Source organism: Cherax quadricarinatus, chromosome 19, assembly GCF_038502225.1.
Source record: "Cherax quadricarinatus isolate ZL_2023a chromosome 19, ASM3850222v1, whole genome shotgun sequence".
Classification (NCBI taxonomy): Eukaryota; Metazoa; Arthropoda; class Malacostraca; order Decapoda; family Parastacidae; genus Cherax; species Cherax quadricarinatus.
The window spans coordinates 38,775,509-38,796,306 of record NC_091310.1 but is presented as its reverse complement, the minus strand read 5'-3'; the positions used below and the strand labels follow the sequence as shown (position 1 = coordinate 38,796,306).

The following is a 20,798-nucleotide window of genomic DNA, read 5'->3' as shown; positions in this document are numbered from 1 at the left end:
ACAGCCAGGGGTCTATTGGTAATCCCCCTTATATATGCTGAGAGGCAGTTGAACAGTCTTGGGCACCTGATACTTACTTTGTTGTCTCTTAATGTACTCGTTGCACCCCTGCTTTTCATTTGGGGGATGTTGCATCTGCTGAGTCTTGCTTTTGTATTGAGTGATTTTTGTGTGCAGATTTGGGACTAGTCCCTCAAGGATTTTTTAAGTGTACATATATTATCATGTATCGTTCTTACGAGCATTCCAGGGAATACAAATCAAGGGACGTCAGCCATTCCCAGTAATTTAGGTGTTTTATCTTATTTCTGTGTGCCTTGAAAGTTTTCTGTGTATTCCCTAGGTCTTCAGTTTTGCGTGGCCTGAATGAGGCAATTAATGTACAGCAATATTCCAGCCTAGAGAAAACAAGCAATTTGAAGAGAATCATCATGGACTTGGCATCCCTAGTTTTGAAGGTTCGGTTTATCCAACCTATCATTTTCCTAGCAGATGTTGTAGATATATTGTTGTGGTCTCTGAAAGTGAAGATACTCTGACATTATCACCCCCAGGTCCTTCACATTAGTTTTTCGCTCTTTATAAGAAACCCATTCCGATGCTAAAATTTCCCCCACAATCTTTTTTGTCATTGAGAAGTCCCATTGCTGGCAGTGGGACTTCTGACCCCCCATCCACAGATTTCTGCCAGAAACATTGCAGGAATACACTTCGATATTTAACCCGTAAATGGTCCAAGCAGATCTACGTTCACATGCGTAGTGGTCCAAAAGTAGATATAGGTTTTTTATGTACATATTTTCAAATATAACAAAAAAAAGTAGATCAAAGGTTTTTTTACACGTTTTCAAATGTAGAAAAAAATAAAAGATCTACTTTTTTTACATACTTTCAAATGTTGAAAAAACGTATATAGTATATGTTTGGACCGTTTACGGGTTAACCAGGTTATTATCGGATTCTCAAATTTGGAGTTGTTCAGATTTCTAGAGCATCATTACGCAGGTTAAGATACAAGGGTTAGGAAAAGAATTTCCTGGGCTTGCTCTTCAGTTACTGAAATCACAGCTACTGTGAAATTACAGCTTAGAGTTGTTTACATGTCCAAAGAATTTAAAGCAAGACTGTATAACAAATTTTGAGTTTTGTAATGCTAAATGACTTGGAAAAGGCTCATAGTGAACTAGCTAGCAAGGCTCCATCAATGACTGCATCTGTAGAATGTGGCTTCTCTGCTTTGAAACAAAATTTATTCATGCTCCATAGGTTCTCCATATATCGGTTGAAAAGTAACTACATGTACTCCTCACTTAACGACCTGCCTGTTTAACAACGACTGGGACTAACAACCAGCTCTCCGACCAGTGTACTGTATGTGTATTTTACTTTATTGTTTTTTAATGCCTAGTTCTATATTTTTTTTTTTTTTTTTTTTTTTCCAACAAGTCGGTCGTCTCCCACCGAGGCAGGGTGACCCAAAAAAGAAAGAAAATCCCCAAAAAGAAAACACTTCCATCACCATTCAACACTTTCACCACACCCACACACCATCACTGCCTTTGCAGAGGTGCTCAGAATACAACAGCTTAGAAGCACACACGTATAAAGATACACAACATATCCCTCCAAACTGCCAATATCCCAAACCCCTCCTTTAAAGTGCAGGCATTGTACTTCCCATTTCCAGGACTCAAGTCCGACTATATGAAAATAACCGGTTTCCCTGAATCCCTTCACTAAATATTACCCTGCTCACACTCCAACAGATCGTCAGGTCCAAAGTATCATTCGTCTCCATTCACTCCTATCTAACACGCTCATGTACGCTTGCTGGAAGTCCAAGCCCCTCGCCCACAAAACCTCCTTTACCCCCTCTTTCCAACCCTTTCGAGGACGACCCCTACCCCTCTTTCCTTCCCCTATAGATTTATATGCTTTCCATGTCATTCTACTTTGATCCATTCTCTCTAAATGACCAACCTGCTACCAGTACAGTATGCTTGAAATATCAGTAGGGGCCGGCTCCTCACTTAGCGACCAATTTTCTTACCGACCTACTCTTAGGAACAGAACTCGGTCATTAAGTGAGGAGTACCTGTAAATAGTATTGATATAGGTTTTGTTATGACCCACTGGCAGTTTATGGAGCTTGGTGCATTTTACATTTCAGATATAACCCACATATAAAGAAGAAATTTTAGATGTTGTCTAAGGTTTCCTCTACAAGTGTGGGTTATTTGTGAATTTTTCCTTATTCTTATCTTTCCTCTCTGTTTTTACATGTAATGCTGGGGTTGTTTTTTTATAATCATGGTATTTAATTTTTTAGTCGCTTCAGGATTTTTTAATGTATGTACAGTTTAGCATTACAGCATAACTTTTGTAGTAAATTTGGAAAGTACTGTAATGATTTTACTTTTGGGGGGATTTTTAATAGTGTTTAACTGTAATTTAGAGATATTTCATATGTTATCTTAGTTTTTTTTTTTTTCAACAAGTCGGCCGTCTCCCACAATTTTGGTGAATATTTATGAAAATGTTTGTATTTAATTGGTTACCTTACAAACAACAAACAAATTTTATTTTCCAGAGCATTTTGGGCAGTTTTTAATACTTATGTATATGTTTTACAGCATGAGGGAATCCAAGCACAAGTGGCACCATGAGGGCTGCTGTAATAATATTGTGGCCCTAGCCTAGGATGACCCATGATTTCCAGTTATGTAAGTGTGCAGTCTTTATTTTGCTACAGTAGTATTGTATATTACTTAATTTTTTATATGCATACTGTATAGGTTTCCCACTTTTAATATACATTGTGTTAAGTCATGTATTTTATTTTGTTTTCACTACAATATTTGCATAAAAAGTGCTTTGCTCATTTTTGCTTAAGACATTGCATGGTTGTTATATTTGTACTATTGCCATTGATTACTTGTGGGTAAGTGCATGCTTGTTTTGATGGCTTATGGCTTTATTCATAGACCTAGATCATAACCAAAATACTACAAAAAAAAAATGACTACATACTAAGGGATTTTAAGGGAAACTTGTAATGTGTATTTGTTTATAGTGGAGTTCCTGTACTGTATCATTGTTTAGCCTATGGCATGATGGCATTGTACTCCTGAAGAATAGTCTTTTTTTTTTTAAATTGATGCATTGAGTAGCCTAGGTGAATGTGAAAATGTGAAAATAGAACAAGTTGAATAATCTTAAAAAAAAAAAAATAAAGGTAAAATTTTAATTATTTATGGTCATCATCTTGTATAAATTATATTCACTAAACAAATGGCTTTGGCAGCTTACAGTAAAGTGTGCATGGTACTATAGAGTACCCTGAGAGATAGATCTTTGCTATAAAAGATGAATGTTAATCTCAAAGAAAGCCTGCACCTCCCAAGCTTCTACAGGAGAACTCTTTGATAAATGGATGCTGAAAACATAAATATCACCCTACTGGAAACTTCCTAAATCATAGATTATTAAGATACAGTAAACCTTCTTATGTAATGCAGCTCTATGTAACAGATTTCAGAAATGCAGAATAAAATTCCTGGGTCAGTTGACTCAGAAACAAGTATAGTCCTTTGGTTACAGAATTGCCCGAAACTAAGTGATTTGTGATCGCTCTCCCAAAGCTCATCATTTACCTCGAGATTATTAATTAGTGATTCTTTGTTGGCAACAACCATTCTAGCAGATTGTTTCCTCTAGTTGGTTCTGTCACAAACTATTTTATAAAGCAATCCTGAATCGTATTGACATTGTCACAGCAAATTAATCTCTTCTGTATCTACCAAAGTTGCCATTACAGACCTCTTGCTCCCCTATTAGTATGTTGTATTGAGAGTTTACTGTATTGTACTCATATTAGCTATGTCCTTCACTCCCCTTCAAATACTGCTTTGTAAACTCTTAAGCTGTTGTAAAGGACTAACAGCAGAATAATTTTTCTTCAGCTATGTCCCAAATATAACAGACTTAGCATTACTGCCAGCACTTGCTTCAAATGATTTTTCATTGATTTGCCACTCTGTCAACTTTTCTTTGTAGGTGTGGCCTCTTGCACTAATTGATGGGATTAGGAAGCCTTCATTTTAAATTTTTCATATCTTTTTATAATCTTGAATGTGATTGTCTTCTTGTTTCTTCCTATCAGCCGGCCAGAGATCACATATTCAATGATATCAGCCTTTTCTTTTAAACTTATTTTATATTTGGCTCTTAAGAGCTATTTTGTAGCTTGTCTCTGAACTTTTTTTTTAGCGTGTTAACATAGTTTTAGGTACAGACACCGTACTACATGGGCACTTTCAAATTTTGGTGTAACGTACAATGTAAACTGCATTTTCAGCATTTTCTCATCCATATATCTATTTGTTATTTTATAGTTGGCCAGTGTTGGATAGGATTTGCTTACCACTGCATTTTGCTAATGTGAATCTTCCTTGGCAAAATTTTGTCGAGGGTGACTGCTAGGTCCCTGTCTTACAAGTCTTTTTTTTTTTTTTTTTTTTTTTTTTTTTTTTTTTTTTTTTGACAAACCAGCAATCACCCACCGAGGTAGGATGACCCATTAAAGAAGAAACACATTCACTATCATTCACTCCATCACTGTCTTGCCAGAGGGATGCTGATACTACAGTTCATAATAGCAGATATCCCCTACCCCTCCTTCAGAGTTCAGGCACTGTGCCTGCACTCAGGTCCATCTAACTGGTTTCCCTGAATACCTTTATACATGTTATCTTGCTCACCAAGTCATTTATATAGATTAGAAATGTTAAGACAAGCACTGATTCTTGTGGCACCTTACTAGTGATATTCCACAAGGACATACATGTATTTCATTTTTTTATGTACATTAGCATTTACTGTGCTCAAGTAAATTATAGTACAGTAGACAACCTGAAGTTGTATGATCATAGCTCATATTTTCAGTGTTCTGTGACTAAGTTTTGTTTCCACTAGTAGTGTGCAATTTCTATTAAGATGCACTAGATTGGAATTCATTTCTATTGGTATCATACATTTTCATTAAGGAGCACCATGGCAGGCTGACTATAGATGACTCCCTCCCTCCCATTAAGCATTGGGCAACTTCTTTGTCATAGTGGTGCATGGGAGGGTGTGAGGAAGGGTGAGGGGATGTAAGCAAACAGTCTTCATGCATTCCTGCACACAGTACAAAGCCTCTACAATAGATATCTCCCAGTAAAAACTGAACAGATGACAATGAAGAGATTATATAACCCATGGTTAACCAAATGTCTCTTGGGTCCATTGATATACTGTATATCTAAGAGAAGCAATACAGACTGAGGCTACTACCTAAAGAAATATACTATTACACTCACTAAACTCCTAAAGAAATCAAAACAACTGTATTATGCTAGCAGATTCAGTCATAATAAAGGAGCTTTAAAAAAGATGTGGAAAACACTTTCTCAGGTGTTAGGCACTAGTAAGTTTACCAGATCCAAAGAAATAGCTCTAAAACATAATTAAATCTAATGAACCTCCCTTCGGAGCTTCTGAGACAGTAAACAAATTAAACACTTCTACCCAAGTTAGAGATTACCTCACTTATAACTACCCAAGCTCACTAAGTATCCCTAACCACTTCAACCAAGGTTATTTAGTAGTTATACCATTGAAAAATAAATTAGGAAACAAGGCACATATACCACCACAAATACACAAGAAAGTAGGGATGGGACAATGCCAGTTTTTTAATCTGATACCAATAATCAGTTTTAGGCCTACATTGGTACTGATAACCATAAAATTAGCTAATATCTACTGATGCCAATAATATTAAGCTGATACCAATGCTGTGGCACATCCCTACAAGAAAGCTTATATGCTGTTGCCAACTATTGCAGCATTGTTCAATAAACAATTGAAATGAAAAATTTCCATGACATAAGCTATCAAAAGTTACACCAGTCCACAAAAGTGGTGACCCAATAGAAGTCAGTAGTTACTGTCCAATTTTAAACTTGCTAGTAAAGTAAAGGTTTATTTCTTTCTAAAGGTTACAATGTGTAATTACAATTTTGTTTTTTTGAGTACAGTGGACCCTCAGTTATTGGCCAGTTCAGATTTTGGCCGCTTTTTTGGCCAAAATTCTATCCCGGTTTTTGGCCGTCATTTCGGAGATTGGCCGTATTGGATGCATAATAATAATCACTCTTGGGCACATTAAATGTCTTATTTTATGTTAATATAGGCATTTTCATTAATCCATCTACGATATTTTCTTTAAAATTGTATAAGAAACACGTTACATAGCATATAGCATATAAACATGCAATGTTTATATGCTGTTGAGCGGTGAGTACCGGCAAATCGAGGAGGAGGGAGGGAGGAGGGTGGAGGGTAAACATTACGTTTTCTCTGATTCATCGTTAGAGAAAACTGAATTTGACATCTGGTCCAGTCACCACCCTTCATAAATGTTTGTTTACAATTTTCAGCATGAATTATTCATTACTTCTCCCTTTATTTATGATGGCATCTAAAGGTAGTTGTTAGAAATGATTAAACCAGTAAACATGGTATGTTGATGTAATAATATGGCTGTGTAGTGTAGCCCATTGGGGGCTACATATGTGGACCTATATCTGCTGGCTACCTACACTGAATTCCTACAAAAAAATATTACTTGACTCTCACCCTACATTAAGACTACAAATATTTTAAGGTAAGTAATGAATGTACTGTGGCAGTATCAAAGCCCTATCTTGATACCTGAAGTCCCTATGGAGGGGGATTCCCAACTCCCTCTCCCCTCCTCGCCTTCAATACGCAAACAAGAGTCTTCAATAAAGGTATGTAATGTTCATTTATCATTAAAATTTGTGCTTTATAATTATTTCTCATCGTTTTGTGTATGTAAAACTATAGTTATTCTTCATAAAATGTATTTTTTGTTAATACTTTTGAGTGTCTTGAAACATTAATTGGATTTACATTATTTCTTATGGGAAATGTTATTTCGGTTTTCAGCCTTTTCGGATTTAGGCCGACCTTCTGGAACGGATTACGGCCGATAACCGAGGGTCCACTGTACAAAGAAAGCCACTATCATGCAGGGGCATTTCAGGCAGACTAATCCTAATACATAGAAACTACTTAAAACTTGACAGATAGCAGTGGTTAACTGTGGTACATTTTTATTTAATCAGAATACTAATTTTTTTTTTTTTTTTTTTTTTTTTTTTTTTTTTTTGAAAAAAAAAAAATAAACGTAGGACATCACATTCAAATACAATAATCTTAACCTGTGTCAGTTCTGCTCCAGGCTAGAACAAAGCACCAATAATGCACTAATAAAAATGTTCGGCTCAATCTATTTCTCTTGAAAATAATGAATTTCTGATGGGCCTCTGTATTGATCTGAAAAAGCCTTTAATACAGTAGCCCATAACACCACAACATTCTACTGTTCAAATTAGAACATTATGGAATAAGTGGACATGTTCTTTCATACATGAAACCTCACCTGAGTGACAGACACCAACATGTGACCATTAATGACTATTCTTCACCATCCTGATTAATAAACATAGATGTGCTACAAGCAGTGTGCTGAGCCCTCTTTGTGTTCCTTATATACATCAGCAAGAAACCTGATGTTTCACAGCAACTTGAACAATTCTATTTGCAGATGACACAACTGTTGTCATCTCAAATCAGATCCAGCTGCACTCAGCAACATAGCAAATTCCAAACTTACAAATATGTCTACTTGGATCACAACTAACAAACTAATCCTCAATATTGACAAGAACTTTTACATTATGTTTGGGAACAAAAGTCAAAATGGTCATCTGAACATAAATAATATACCTGCTGTCCAGGTGTATCCCTGGACAGCAAACTAAAATTCATCCTACTCATTCAGAACAATTCTTAAAAAAAAAAAAAATGAATAAAATGGTGGGCATTCTGTCAGAGATCATCTATTATGTACCCTAAACATCTCTGCTCACTTTGTACTATTCTCTGATTTATTCCTTCCTCACCTATGGTTTTTGTATATGGGGAATCAACAACAGCTAATCACCTGATGCCTGTTGTTACTCAGCAAAAATCAGCTTTACTTAGAATTTATCTCTCATTCAGATTCCACGGAATACCCCTCTTCCCTGTTCAGAAGCTTAAAATTTCTTAACACAGCTTAAACTCTTTCTGGAGAACAGCAGCAGAACACACAAACACAATACAAGGAACAGGTACCAATTAGATATACCACAAGTATAACTTAACCTGTTTAGAAACTCCTTGAAAATAAAAGGCTCAAGAATATGGAATGTGTTGCTTGAAAATGCCAAAAGTTGCCAGTCTGCCAGCAGCTTTAATTATCTTGTTTAAAAAGCACCAATTAAATCTTACATATATGTTACATATATTATTTAATTCATTGTAGCTACTCATGTCTTTTTGTCATCTACTCCAGAAGAAGTACATAAATTTGATGCATATCCATATAAATTTGTAATTGTCTAACTCATCATTTGTAGTCTGTCTCGTCATGTTTATGACTGGAATGAATTACTCATGTTGTACTGATATACAATGCCTTAAATTGTATTCAAGAACTAGAATTAAATAGTGTGTTTGGTTTTACAATTAGTTTGCTCAAAATGCTTTGAATTACAAGTGACTATTGAATATGATTTGTATTAATTGTAATCTGTATTATAATTGTATCAAAATATGGCCAAATGGTATGTAAATCTACCTACTGTAATATCTTTGTATGATTATTAGAAATATTTTTCGTTATTTTATTTTTCCTGAATTTGCCTACCCATAGGTTTTATTTTATATCCTATTTATTATCCTATACAGTATAACACATTATCCACAACTTGCCTGTGATATTACATTGTGATCCATGAGCTGAGCTCTCATAACTGTGACTCATATATGATATTATAGCCTTATTAATATCTGGAACACGTCTTTCCTTTCTTATTTAAATAAGTTTTTTTTATCTGTGAATTCACCATCAATGTTCTTTTCATGGTTCACATCCCCATGAATACTCTGAGAGTACAATACAGTTTACAAGTTCAACAATAACACTAATCTTAGATGGGGCATAAAATAGAAGTGATACTAGTGAAATAGCTAAGAAATTGGTCGACTGGAATAATGTAATTGGCCTAAAATAGGAGTCAAAGTGGGCAAAATTGCTAATGCATAAATATCGCTGGCGCAGCAAAATTTGCAGAAGTTTAATTTCATCAATTTTCCATCAAATTTTGTACTTTTTGTTTTATTAGCTTCAGAAAAAAATTCTCTACCATTTCATAAGAAAAAATAACAAATTTCTTTGTTTTTTTTTAAATTCTTGGACCCTGTGGACAAGGCATAGAACTACGGGACGGACCCTCGAAGGGTTAAATCCGAAAAAATTGTCTATTACAATGGACCCCCGACTTACGATGGCCTCAACCTATGATAAAACCGACTTACGATGCTTGTCAGTGTAAAAATTTGACCCCAACCTACTTTGAAAAACTCGACTTACATCATTCGTCCCGAACGTGGCCGTCTGGTCTGTCTGGCCTGAGTGCCTCAGCTGAGCTAGTGTGACATTGTTTACAAGCCAAGCGGATGGTTGCGCACATACATTTGATAAATTTTGTATTCTAGTGTTTTTAGTGCCTGTAACTTCTAAATAAGCCACCCTGGGCTCAAAGAAAGCTTCTAGTGCCAACCCTGCGGTAAAAAGGGTGAGAAATACTATCGAAATACTATCGTACTACGGTCAGCTGCTGCTGGTGCTGCTGTAACACGGTCACCTGCTGCTGCATCACGGTCAGCTGCTGCTGGTGCTGCTGTAACACGGTCACCTGCTGCTGCATCACGGTCAGCTGCTGCTGTAGCACCATCATTTGCTGCTGTAGCAATGTCAGCTGCTGCTGCTGCTGCTGCTGTACCATGGTCAGCTGCTGCTGTATCATTGTCAGCTGCTGCTGTACCACTGTCAGCTACTGCTGTACCACTGTCAGCTGCTGCTGCTGCTGTACCATGGTCTGCCATTGCTGCTGCTGTAGCACCGTCAGCTGCTGCTGCTGCTGTACCATGGTCAGCTCCTGCTGCACCACAGTCAGCTGCTGCTGTACCACCATCAGCTGCTGCTGTAACACCATCAGCTGCTGCTGCTGCTGCTGCTGTACCATGGTCTGCCACTACTGCACCACGGTCAGCTGCTACTGTAGCACCATGGTCAGCTGCTGCTGTACCACGGTCAGCTGCTGCTGTACCACAGTTAGCTGCTGCTGTACCATGATCAGCTGCTGCTGTACCACAGTCAGCTGCTGCTGTACCACGGTCAGCTGCTGCTGTACCACGGTCAGCTGCTGCTGTACCATGGTCAGCTGCTGCTGTACCACGGTCAGCTGCTGCTGCACCATGGTCAGCTGCTGCTGCACCACAGTCAGCTGCTGCTGTACCACTGTCAGCTGCTGCTGTACCACGGTCAGCTGCTGCTGCTGCACCACGGTCAGCTGTACTACTTGAAGATGTGGAGAGACTGTTGTTGGTGTGGCTTATCGAGAATACCGAGAAACAATTAACCCCTGAGGGTTAGCCACCCAGGATAACCCAAGAAAGTCAATGTGTCATCGAGGACTGACTAACTTATTTCCATTGGGGTCCTTAATCTTGAGCCCCAGGATGCGACCAACACCAGTCAACTAACACCCAGGTGAACAGGAAAAAACACCTGGAACTAGTGCTCGTATTAGTGAATTTAAGGCCAGCAAAGGTTGGTTTGAGAGATTTAAGAATCGTAGTGGCATACACAGTGTGATAAGGCCTGTTCTGGAAGAAAATCCCAAACAGGACCTACATTACTCAGGAGGAAAAGGCACTCCCAGAACACAAAGTGTCTCATCACTCATCACCACATCTTCAATAAAGTTAAGTGTTATTTATTCTTCATTTAGTAGAGTAGTACATGCACAATATATATTGTGCATGTATCTTTCTTTTTGTGAGTAGGAAAATGTATATTTCATGTGGCAAAAAAAATTTTTTTCATACTTCTGGATGTCTTGAACGGATTAATTTGATTTCCATTATTTCTTATGGGGAAAATTAATTTGACTTACGATAATTTCGTCTTACGATGTGCTCTCTGGAATGGATTAATATCGTAAGTCGGGGATCCAGTGTATTATTATGATTGTGGAAAAAATGCTCTCGTGTTTTGGATTTAACAAAAATCAGTTTTAATGGACATACTCTTCCCCTATTTGTCCACTAAATCAAGGGTTTACTCTGCCTATATCCATGAGTGTGGAACATTGGGCCGGGGTTCCCATGGAGGCCATGAGTGGGCTGAAGCTTAAGCAGCTGTTGTGCTGTCTGACAAATTGACTGAGAAATGCTACTCTATTTCATAAAAAAAAACATTGTAAAGAATTTCTAGCTTTCTCATTTAAAAAATGTATTAATTAACACATTTTTGTTCTTTACCAATTTTTTTTTCAACAAACTGGCTGTATCCCACCTAGGCAGGGTGAGCTAAAAAAAAAAAAGTTTTTCTTTTTGAAATTTAGTAATGTTTACAAATATGTATTTTATAATTGAAGTCAAAAAATTTTAAAATCTGTCTAGAGAGAACAGAGCATTAACCCTTAAGATGCTAGTTACGTAAATTTACCCCAGCAGGGAAATTGCTGATGTAAATTTACGCCAAAATTCTAGAGCCTCCAAAATGATCTCATTTGACAAAGACAGTGACAATGGCCTGGTTAGGCTTAAATCAGAGAAAACGGATCTCACTTTGGTAGTTTAAGGGTTAATGCTATGGTTGCTTGCCCTTTTTTATCCACATTCAAATGAGCATCTGATGATAATCACTTGGGGACGAATGTTTACTTCTACCAGTTATATACAGGGTTGAAAAATACCTAATTGAGACGTAATTAGTCTATTACTTAAATTGATTGCCATTAACCCTTTCAGGGTTTTGGCCGTACTAGTACGGCTTACGCCCCAGGGTTTTTGACGTACTAGTATGCCTAAATTCTAGCGCCCTCAAATCTAGTGAGAGAAAGCTGGTAGGCCTACATATGAAAGAATGGGTCTATGTGGTCAGTGTGTGCAGTATAAAAAAAATCCTGCAGCACACAGTGCGTAATGAGAAAAAAAACTTTAACCGTGTTTTTATATTAAAACAGCAACTTTGCACTGTATTTTTGTATGGTATTTATTGTTGTATTCTAGTTTTCCTGGTCTCATTTTATAGAATGGAAGACATATTACAGAAATTGAGATGAGTTTGACTGGTTTTACAATGAAAAGTACCTTGAAATTGAGCTCAAAGTAGCAGAAATGTTCGATTTTTACCAAAGTTCAAAAGTAAACAAATCATGCCAAGCGTCCAATACAGGTCAACTAGTGAGTCTAATATTCTTTCACAAGTGTGCTGATAATATTTGTACCATTTCTACACTAATGCAGTAGTCTGCATAACAGTAAATCTTCTATTTTTTGTGAGAATAAAAATTCAAAGTGGAAAGCCAAAGAAATAAAAGAGGGGCCTGGGGATGTGACTAACGAACAGAGAACTTGTTATTTTAGTGCCAGGAATGTCTTTCTTGTTTATTCTGGACCCTGTTCGGAAATTGGCATCTTTTGAAATTTGTGTGAAATTGGCAAAATTGCTAAATTCTGACCACTTTATTGGATAGTTGAAATTGGTAAATGGATGGTTTCTTGTACTCATTCGATAGAAAAAATGGAGTTCTAGCGAAATAGTTATGATTTTTGTCGACTAGTACACTGGAATTGGCCGAAAATAGGGCTCAAAGTGGGCAAAATCGCCGCTGCGTAAGCATCATTGAGACTGCTAACCTCGCGAGAGCATAATTCCGTAAGTTTAACATCAAATGTCATACTTGTGGTGTCATTATGATCTGGAAAATATTCTCTGTCTTTTCATAAGAAATTTTTTTTTTTTTTTAAATTTGGGGACCCTGAAAACAAGTCTTGCAGAGAGCCTGGGGACCCTGAAAGGGTTAACCCCCTTTACTGTCAGAAGCCCTGAAACTTAAAAGTACTTGCAATGTCGGCATTGTTTTCTTTAATTTCTTCTGAATTGGTAGAGAATCTTTTTCTGAAGGTAATGACATCAAAAATATGAAATTTGATTGAAAATTTATGGAATTACTCAGACATACAGTTGGCAGTTTGTACATTGGCAATTTGTATTCCTTCTATCAAATAGTACCAAGAAACGGCCAACAAAGCCACAAAAGTCATCCTGCAAAACACCTCAAAGTCACTATACATTAAATTAAACATAAGGTCAGAGCTTTGCTTTTCCCCACTGGTTTTCCAGCACTGTATGACTCTTGTGGATTTAGCACTTAGTTTTGATTATAATAATATTAATTTGCTTGCCCCATCGATGATGCAGTTTTTTTTTTTTTTTACACTGTGCACACTGCACAGACTCATTTTCTCATATCTAGGCCAAAATTTACTGCTCATAGCTTACCTGAGTGGGCTTAACTCATAACATAGAACAATCTGAAGGACCCTGGCCTTGATGATGTAGTTCAGCAAGATGACTGCTGAAAGGGTTAAACCAGAGCTGGCAAATGAATATTTTTGCTAATTGTATTATGGAGATGGTATTAGAATATAAAAAACAATTTAATGATTTTTCACTTCTGATAACTAGTATTATGGATTTAAGTGCTAAATTTATTCTGACACAAGTTTGTGTTCTCTGTTACTAATTTATTTTGTATGGGTAAAATGCTAAAACCTAGGTAGTAGGTTGGTAGACAGCAACCACCCTGGGAGGTACTACTATCCTGCCAAGTGAGTGTAAAATGGAAATCTGTAATTGTTTTACATGATAGGATTACTGGTGTCTTTTTCCTGTCTCACAAACATGCAAGATTTCAGGTATGTCTTGGTACTTCTACTTATACTTAGGTCATACTACACATGCATGTACAAGCATATATATACACACACCCCTCTGGGTTTTCTCCTATTTTCTTGCTAGTTCTTGTTTTTGTTTATTTCCTCTTATCTCCATGGGGAAGTGGAAAACAATTCTTCCTCTGTAAGCCATGTGTGTTGTAAGAGGCGACTAAAATGCTGGGAGCAAGGGGCTAGTAACCCCTTCTCTCGTATACATTACTAAAGTTAAAAAGAGAAACTTTTGTTTTTCTTTTTGAGCCTTGGTGTGACATGGCCAGTTTATTGAAAGGAGAAAAAATAAAAATACGAGTTTCTGTATATTAAAAGTATGGCACTCCTCACACAACTATGATGACACCAGAAAATTTTTTAGGAAAATTAAGGTTGGTACCATTCTTTATTAATGACCTTGCTGCCTTTATGAATACAAAATAAAGAGTACAAGGCATGATTGTTTTAGTACAACAGTGGAGGTTTGTTGTATGCGTGAATAGTATTTAGCTTTTATATGGAATACTGCATGTAGACTCTTGTTGGTTTATCTTGATGGCTCACGAAATCGTAATGACATGATTGCAAACAAACCATACCACGGGCAGGGATAGAACCCGCGATCAGTCATAAAACTCCAGACCAAAGTGCTAGCCAGTGGCTAGCGCGTCAGTCTGGCGTTTTATGACTGATCGCGGATTCTATCCCCACCCATGGTATGGTTTGGTTTATCTTGATTATTGGCCTCATCAGACTCTCCAGTACTAGTTACAGTACAAAAAAAGACATTCACTGAGAGGTAGGAAAAAAATAATTTTGTTGAAATAAGATAATCGTCCCATATAAGTTTATACAGAGGAACCCCAGATTTCGCACGCACAGGATATTGGACTTTTCGGATTTCAGACACTTTTGTGCGAAATTTTGTTTTGAATTTCAGACCTTGTCCAGGGAATCACATGTATCAGACGCATCCACCTGCTGGGACGCCGCTTCAGTCTAGCTCTGTCACTGGTTGAGTGAGCACTCATCCGAAACATTTCGCAGTTTTTGTGCTTGTTTATTAGTTGTGACTGCGAAATAAGCCACCATGGACCCAAAGAAAGTTCCTTGTGCCAGCCCTTTGGTAAAGGGCTGAGAGAGAGAGGGCAGAATGTGCTTTCTTCAGTGATTCTGCGATATGTACGATACTAAAGCAGCTATAGCACCAGCCAGCGATATAAAGTGTAGCATTAACAGTGTAGCAAGTAAGTTAAGCGATTAAGCGATAGAAAAAGGGTGACGCGAAATTAAACCTTCCAATGTTGTTGGAGGTATATAGGGCCACTAACAACATATGCTACCCTGCGTATTTTCCACCACCCTAAACCTCTGCCAGCATCTCAATAACCACTTTATTTCCTTATATTCTCCACAATAACCACTTTATTTCTTTACATTCTCTATTATGTTTTTATACAATATGTCTTATTTATAAATTACGTACATTGTTTCAGTGTGACTAGTGGTGTTTCAGTGTGACTAGTAGTGTGTTTAGTGGTGGTGGCCGCTGCCGCCGCCACCGCCACCACCACCGCCACCACCACTATACAGCTTATGCTGTCAGTGGCCCTGATAAACCCAACAACAACAACACCACCACCACTAGTCACATACGTAATGACATATTTTATTCATTCTAGAGTATACAGTGGACCCCCAGTTTTTGTAATTAATCTATTCCAGAGAGAGAGTGACTAAACCTGAACCCGATGATTTCCGAATTAATTTTCCCCATAAGAAATAATGTAAATCCAATTAATCCATTTCAGACACCCGAAAGTATTAACAAAAATTATTTTTTTATAGATTAAATATAGATTTACATACAGAAAAGAATGAGAAATCGAGTATAAAACAACAATTTCACACTTACCTTTATTGGAGACTCTTGTTGGTGTGTGGAAGATGGGAGGAGGGGAGAGGGTTAGGGTGATGTTCCTCCACAAATGTTTGCACCTCACTCCACTTTGCACAAATGTCCTTAATCTTTGAAGAAGGAAGAAGTCACCTTCTTCCCTTTCTCTTTCTCCTCTGAAGCAATTTCCTCAGCTGGTGTACATAAGAACATAAGAAAGCAGGAATACTGCAGCAGGCTTGTTGGCCCATGCTAGGCAGGTCCTTCACACACTCTCCCATTAACAGAATCGTATTTGCCCAACCCAATTTTCAATGCTTCCCAAGCAATGAGCTTTGATAATTCTATTCACTCATGGGCAAGTCCCACTCCAATCAAATCGTGTGTGTAGGGAAGTACCCTGTCTGGTGTGTGGGGAAGTGCCCTGGCTGGTGTGTGTGGGGAAGTACCCTGGCTGGTGTACATAAGAAAGCAGGAACACTGCAGCAAACCTGTTGGCCCATACTTGGCAGGTCCTTCACTATTCACTCATGCGCAAGTCCCACTCCAATGAAATAATGTGTGTGGGGAAGTACCCTGGCTGGTGTGTGGGGAAGTACCCTGGCTGGTGTGTGTGGGGAAGTACCCTGGCTGGTTTGTGTGTGTGGGGAAGTACCCTGGCTGGTGTGTTCTTTCTTGAATTCTATCATGTTTAACACCTTCTTTTCCAAAAGTCTGGCACTAGGAGCTTTTTTTTAGCCCATGGTGGTTTATTTAGCAGTTGCAAGCACTAAAAAGAACTGAATAATACAAAATGTATTGTATGAACGTTTGGGATCGTCCTCACTGGCTGATAAACAGTGGCACACTGGTTGTAAATGGTGTGTCGGAGCGTGGACACATCGGGATGAATGACTATTACGAAGTTCAATGATGATCACAGAGCCAATATTTTGATGAATATTACGAAATCCGACGACTACGTAATCCGGGGGTCCACTGTATATCATGTTACTATGTTATTAATATTGTTTGTTATGTCATATTAAATGAATTGTGATAGATAAATAAGCCATAGAGTTGATATTAGCATCATATTTAAGTATTTTATCCTGTCTCTAAACATAAACCCTCTTCCCTCCATACGCCAACAAGAGTCTTCAATAAAGGTAAAAGTGATGTTAAATGTTCATTTATCCATTTCATTAGTCCTTTATATTCATTTCTCATTGTTTTCTGCATTTAAAACTATAGTTATTCTTTAAAAAAATTATTTTTTGTTAATATTTTTGGGTGTCTGAAATGGATTAATTGTACAGTGGACCCCCGCTTAACGATCACCTCCCAATGCGACCAGTTATGTAAGTGTGTTTGTACGTGTATGTTTGGGGGTCTGAAATGGACTAATCTACTACCTCCCAATGCGACCAGTTATGTAAGTGTGTTTGTACGTGTATGTTTGGGGGTCTGAAATGGACTAATCTACTTCACAATATTCCTTATGGGAACAAATTCGGTCAGTATTGGCACCTGAACATACTTCTGGAATGAAAAAATATCGTTAACCGGGGGTCCACTGTATTTACATTATTTCTTATGGGAAATATTACTTTGGTTTTCACACTTTTTGGATTTAGAACGACTTTCTGGAATGGATTAAGTATGAAATCCAGGGTTCCACTGTACTAATAAACCAAACTGTAAAAGAATGAGACTTAATTTCTGCAGAAGAAATTTATATACAGTGGAACCTCAGTTTTTGAATTTAATTCGTTCTGGATGTCAATTCGACAACCAAAATCAGTAATAACCAAAGCAGTTTTTCTCATAATGAATAATGTAAATAGAAATAATCCGTTCCAGACCCCAAATGACAATATAATAATAAATACTACATAAAGCAATCTATAAAATTATACTGCACAGGAAAACTGTAAAAATGATTACTAAATGAAAATTTTACTGAAATATTGTACAGTAAATGAAAATTTAATTGCCCCTTAACTGTCAGAGGAGAGCTAATGTTGTTTCTCTTCATTGTCTCTCTTCACTACTAACATCTTGTTCTGGCTCACTGGTTCTTTGTCTCACTAAAAACCTGTTCAGTGAGGTTTGATTCAGGCTCTGTTTTAGCACTTGTTTAAATTGAGACATCACACTGTCATTGTACATGTTAGAGAGATGGGTGGCCACTACTTTGTCTGGATGGTATTTTTCAGCAAACTCCTGCACTTCATGCCATTTAGCACTCATTTCCTTGACAAGTGCAATGGGCACATCATCCCTTCCATCCTCTTCCTCTGATGACAGCTCCTCTGCTGCAATCTATTGCTTCTCCTTCTGAAGGTCTAGAGGCTCTTCTGTGGTGAGTTCAGTTCTATGCTCCTCCACCAACTCCTCCATATCATCTTCAGTCACCTTTAGGCCCAAGGTCTTCCCCAGGGACACTATCCTCTACCAGCTCAGGCTCATCTTCAAAGCTTTCAAAATCCCTGACTGTCACAAAGTCAGGTCACAATTTCTTCCATGCTGATTGCATAGTCCTGGAAGATACATTCCCCCAGGCTTTGTCTATAAGCCTTAAGCAAGTGAAGACATTGAAATGGCCCTTCAAGAACTCCTGAGGGTTAAATTTGTTTCTGAAGTGATTTCAAAACACCTTTCAAAAAGTTCTTTGATGTAGAGTTGTCCGTCGACAACCAAGAGAACGTACAAAAACCAGAACATTTTTTTTTCTCAAACACCTCGTTCAAAAACTGATTTATTCAACATGTAATGCAATCAACAATTGACGTTCGAAATGTAAAAAACAGAGAAAAGAAGAAAGGATGACTATTGGTAGAGTGTAATGGAAAATTGCTATCTTTGAAGGGTAATGGGGAATTTTAATTTTTAGCAGTAAGTTTGAGTGTAAATTTGTCTAAATAAGGTAACCTTGAAATTACTCAGAAAAGTAATTATCTTCATGAGTGGTGCTTATGTAAGTAGTCAAAATTAATCAATATATCTAATAAATGGAAAAATAATAACAGTAGAACTATTAAATATCATAATAAAATAATAGGATACCTGTGTGACATTGCCATGACTGATTTCAAGGTTTTTTTTTTTTCCCCTTGCTGTCTGGGCCCACAAATGTGGATACAGCAGTTCTCCTGTTTTGCTAAAAATGCTCCTACTTTTCACTGGGTTTATTTTGCTTTTCTTCTATATTTCTTAAATCAGTATGTTGTTTTGGGAGTGTGCAGATTTGGGATCAGGCCCTAAACTCCTCCAGGATTTGAATATAGTATATGCAGTATTGTAAAATGGCCAAGCCTAAAAACAGTTATACTAAATATCACAAGGCAAAAAAGTTCTGCAATGTTTCAACGTCTTTTTTCTTGAATTATGAAGCGAGTGTTACACGTGCAAAGATGTTTTTCGTATGAAGATGTATTATTGGGATTTCTGGTTATTCATCAAATAAACTTGCTCACTCATGCTAAAGCTGCTTGTGATATCAGGTTATAATATTATGTCATTATTTATTTTACTATAGATTATCTCATGAACCAAATGATCTTCAGTTGTATGGTCAGATTTCAAGGTGCTATTTCCAAGGTTTGGGTCTCTTATCAAGATATACTTTATATTTTCATTTATTAGCTAAAAACTATGAAATATGAGGATAATCCATGGTATGTTTGTGTATCATTATACTGATTGTAACTACTCACAATAAAATGTGTCCCGTTTAAAAAAAAAATCTTGCTAAAAACTTCACAGTTGAAATGTATGTATTGTACCTAATCCAGTTTAGTGCTTTTGTTGGTATCTACATTTTCTAGTCATTCTTTTATCAGTTGCAAGATCCTGTAATTTTATATCAGTATAAAACTTTATGTATTTACACACAAAAATGAGCAATTATTCACACACAAAATATGATATAGTACAAGATATTCTGGGTCATTGACAAGGTATATAAGGATAGAATCTTGATAAGGGGAAGAGCTAGAACTTGAATACAAGAATAGACACTGCACAAACAACTGTAAGAATATATCAGTTGAGCAAATGGATTAGTGAATGTATAATGGAATTTAACCCTTTGACTGTCGCAACCCCCAATCCTGAGGTGTCTCCTGGTGTCGCAAAATTTTAAAAAAAAAATTATTTTTTCTTATGAAATGATAAAGAATCTTTTCCCGATTGTAATGACACCAAAAAAAACAAAATTTGATGGAAAACTGACGGAATTATGCTCTCGCAAAGTTAGCGACCTCGGCGCTAACTTTACAAATCGGCGATTTCGCCCACTTTGAGCCCTATTTTCGGCTAATTCCATTGTTCCAGTCGCCCAAACTCATAGCTATTTCTTTAGAACTCCATTTTTTCTATCAATTGAGTACAAGAAACTGCCCATTTACTGATTTCAACTAACTAATAATGTGGTCAGAAATTTGCAATTTGGCCAATTTCATGAAAACTAAAAAATATGACAATTTCAAAATAAGGTCCAGAATGAACAATGCAGACATTCCTGGCTCTAAAATAACATTTTCTTTGCTCATCAGTCATGTCTCCAGGCCCCTCTGATATTACTCTTGCTTTCTATTTTGAATTTTTATTCAAACAAAAAATAGAAGACTTACTATTATGCAGACTACTGCAATACTGTAATAATTGTATAAATAACATCAACCCATTCATGACTGCATATTAGAATGGCTAGTTGGACATTTATTGGACAATGGCATCATTTGTTTACTTTTGAACATTGGCAAAAATCAAACATTTCCCCTACTTTGAGCTCCATTTCTAGGTTCTTTTTATAGTAAAATCAATCAAAATCACCTCTATTACTATAATATATTTTCCATTCTATCAAATGAGACCAAGAAAACGAGAATATAACCATAAATACTATACGAAAATAGACCACAAAGTCAGCATTTTAATTAAAAAAAACAGTCGGAGT

General features: G+C 37.0%; 1 protein-coding gene across 8 annotated transcripts in view; it reads left to right on the top strand.

Moving 5' to 3' along the window:
* Positions 1-20,798, top strand: part of LOC128688365 (zinc finger protein PLAGL1) — an 85,073-nt gene that overhangs the window by 12,941 nt on the left and 51,334 nt on the right. For 6 of the 8 annotated variants that reach the window (XM_070086678.1, XM_070086677.1, XM_070086680.1 and 3 more), the window contains exons 3-4: positions 1,267-1,371; positions 2,634-2,723. Coding sequence is in view for 2 of the 8 variants with exons in the window: in XM_070086677.1 (XP_069942778.1) it covers positions 2,702-2,723 (22 nt within the window). In the remaining 6 variants the exon portion in view is untranslated. The remainder of the gene's footprint in view (positions 1-1,266; positions 1,372-2,633; positions 2,724-20,798) is intronic. The other 2 variants (XM_070086676.1, XM_070086679.1) reach the window with 1 other exon arrangement.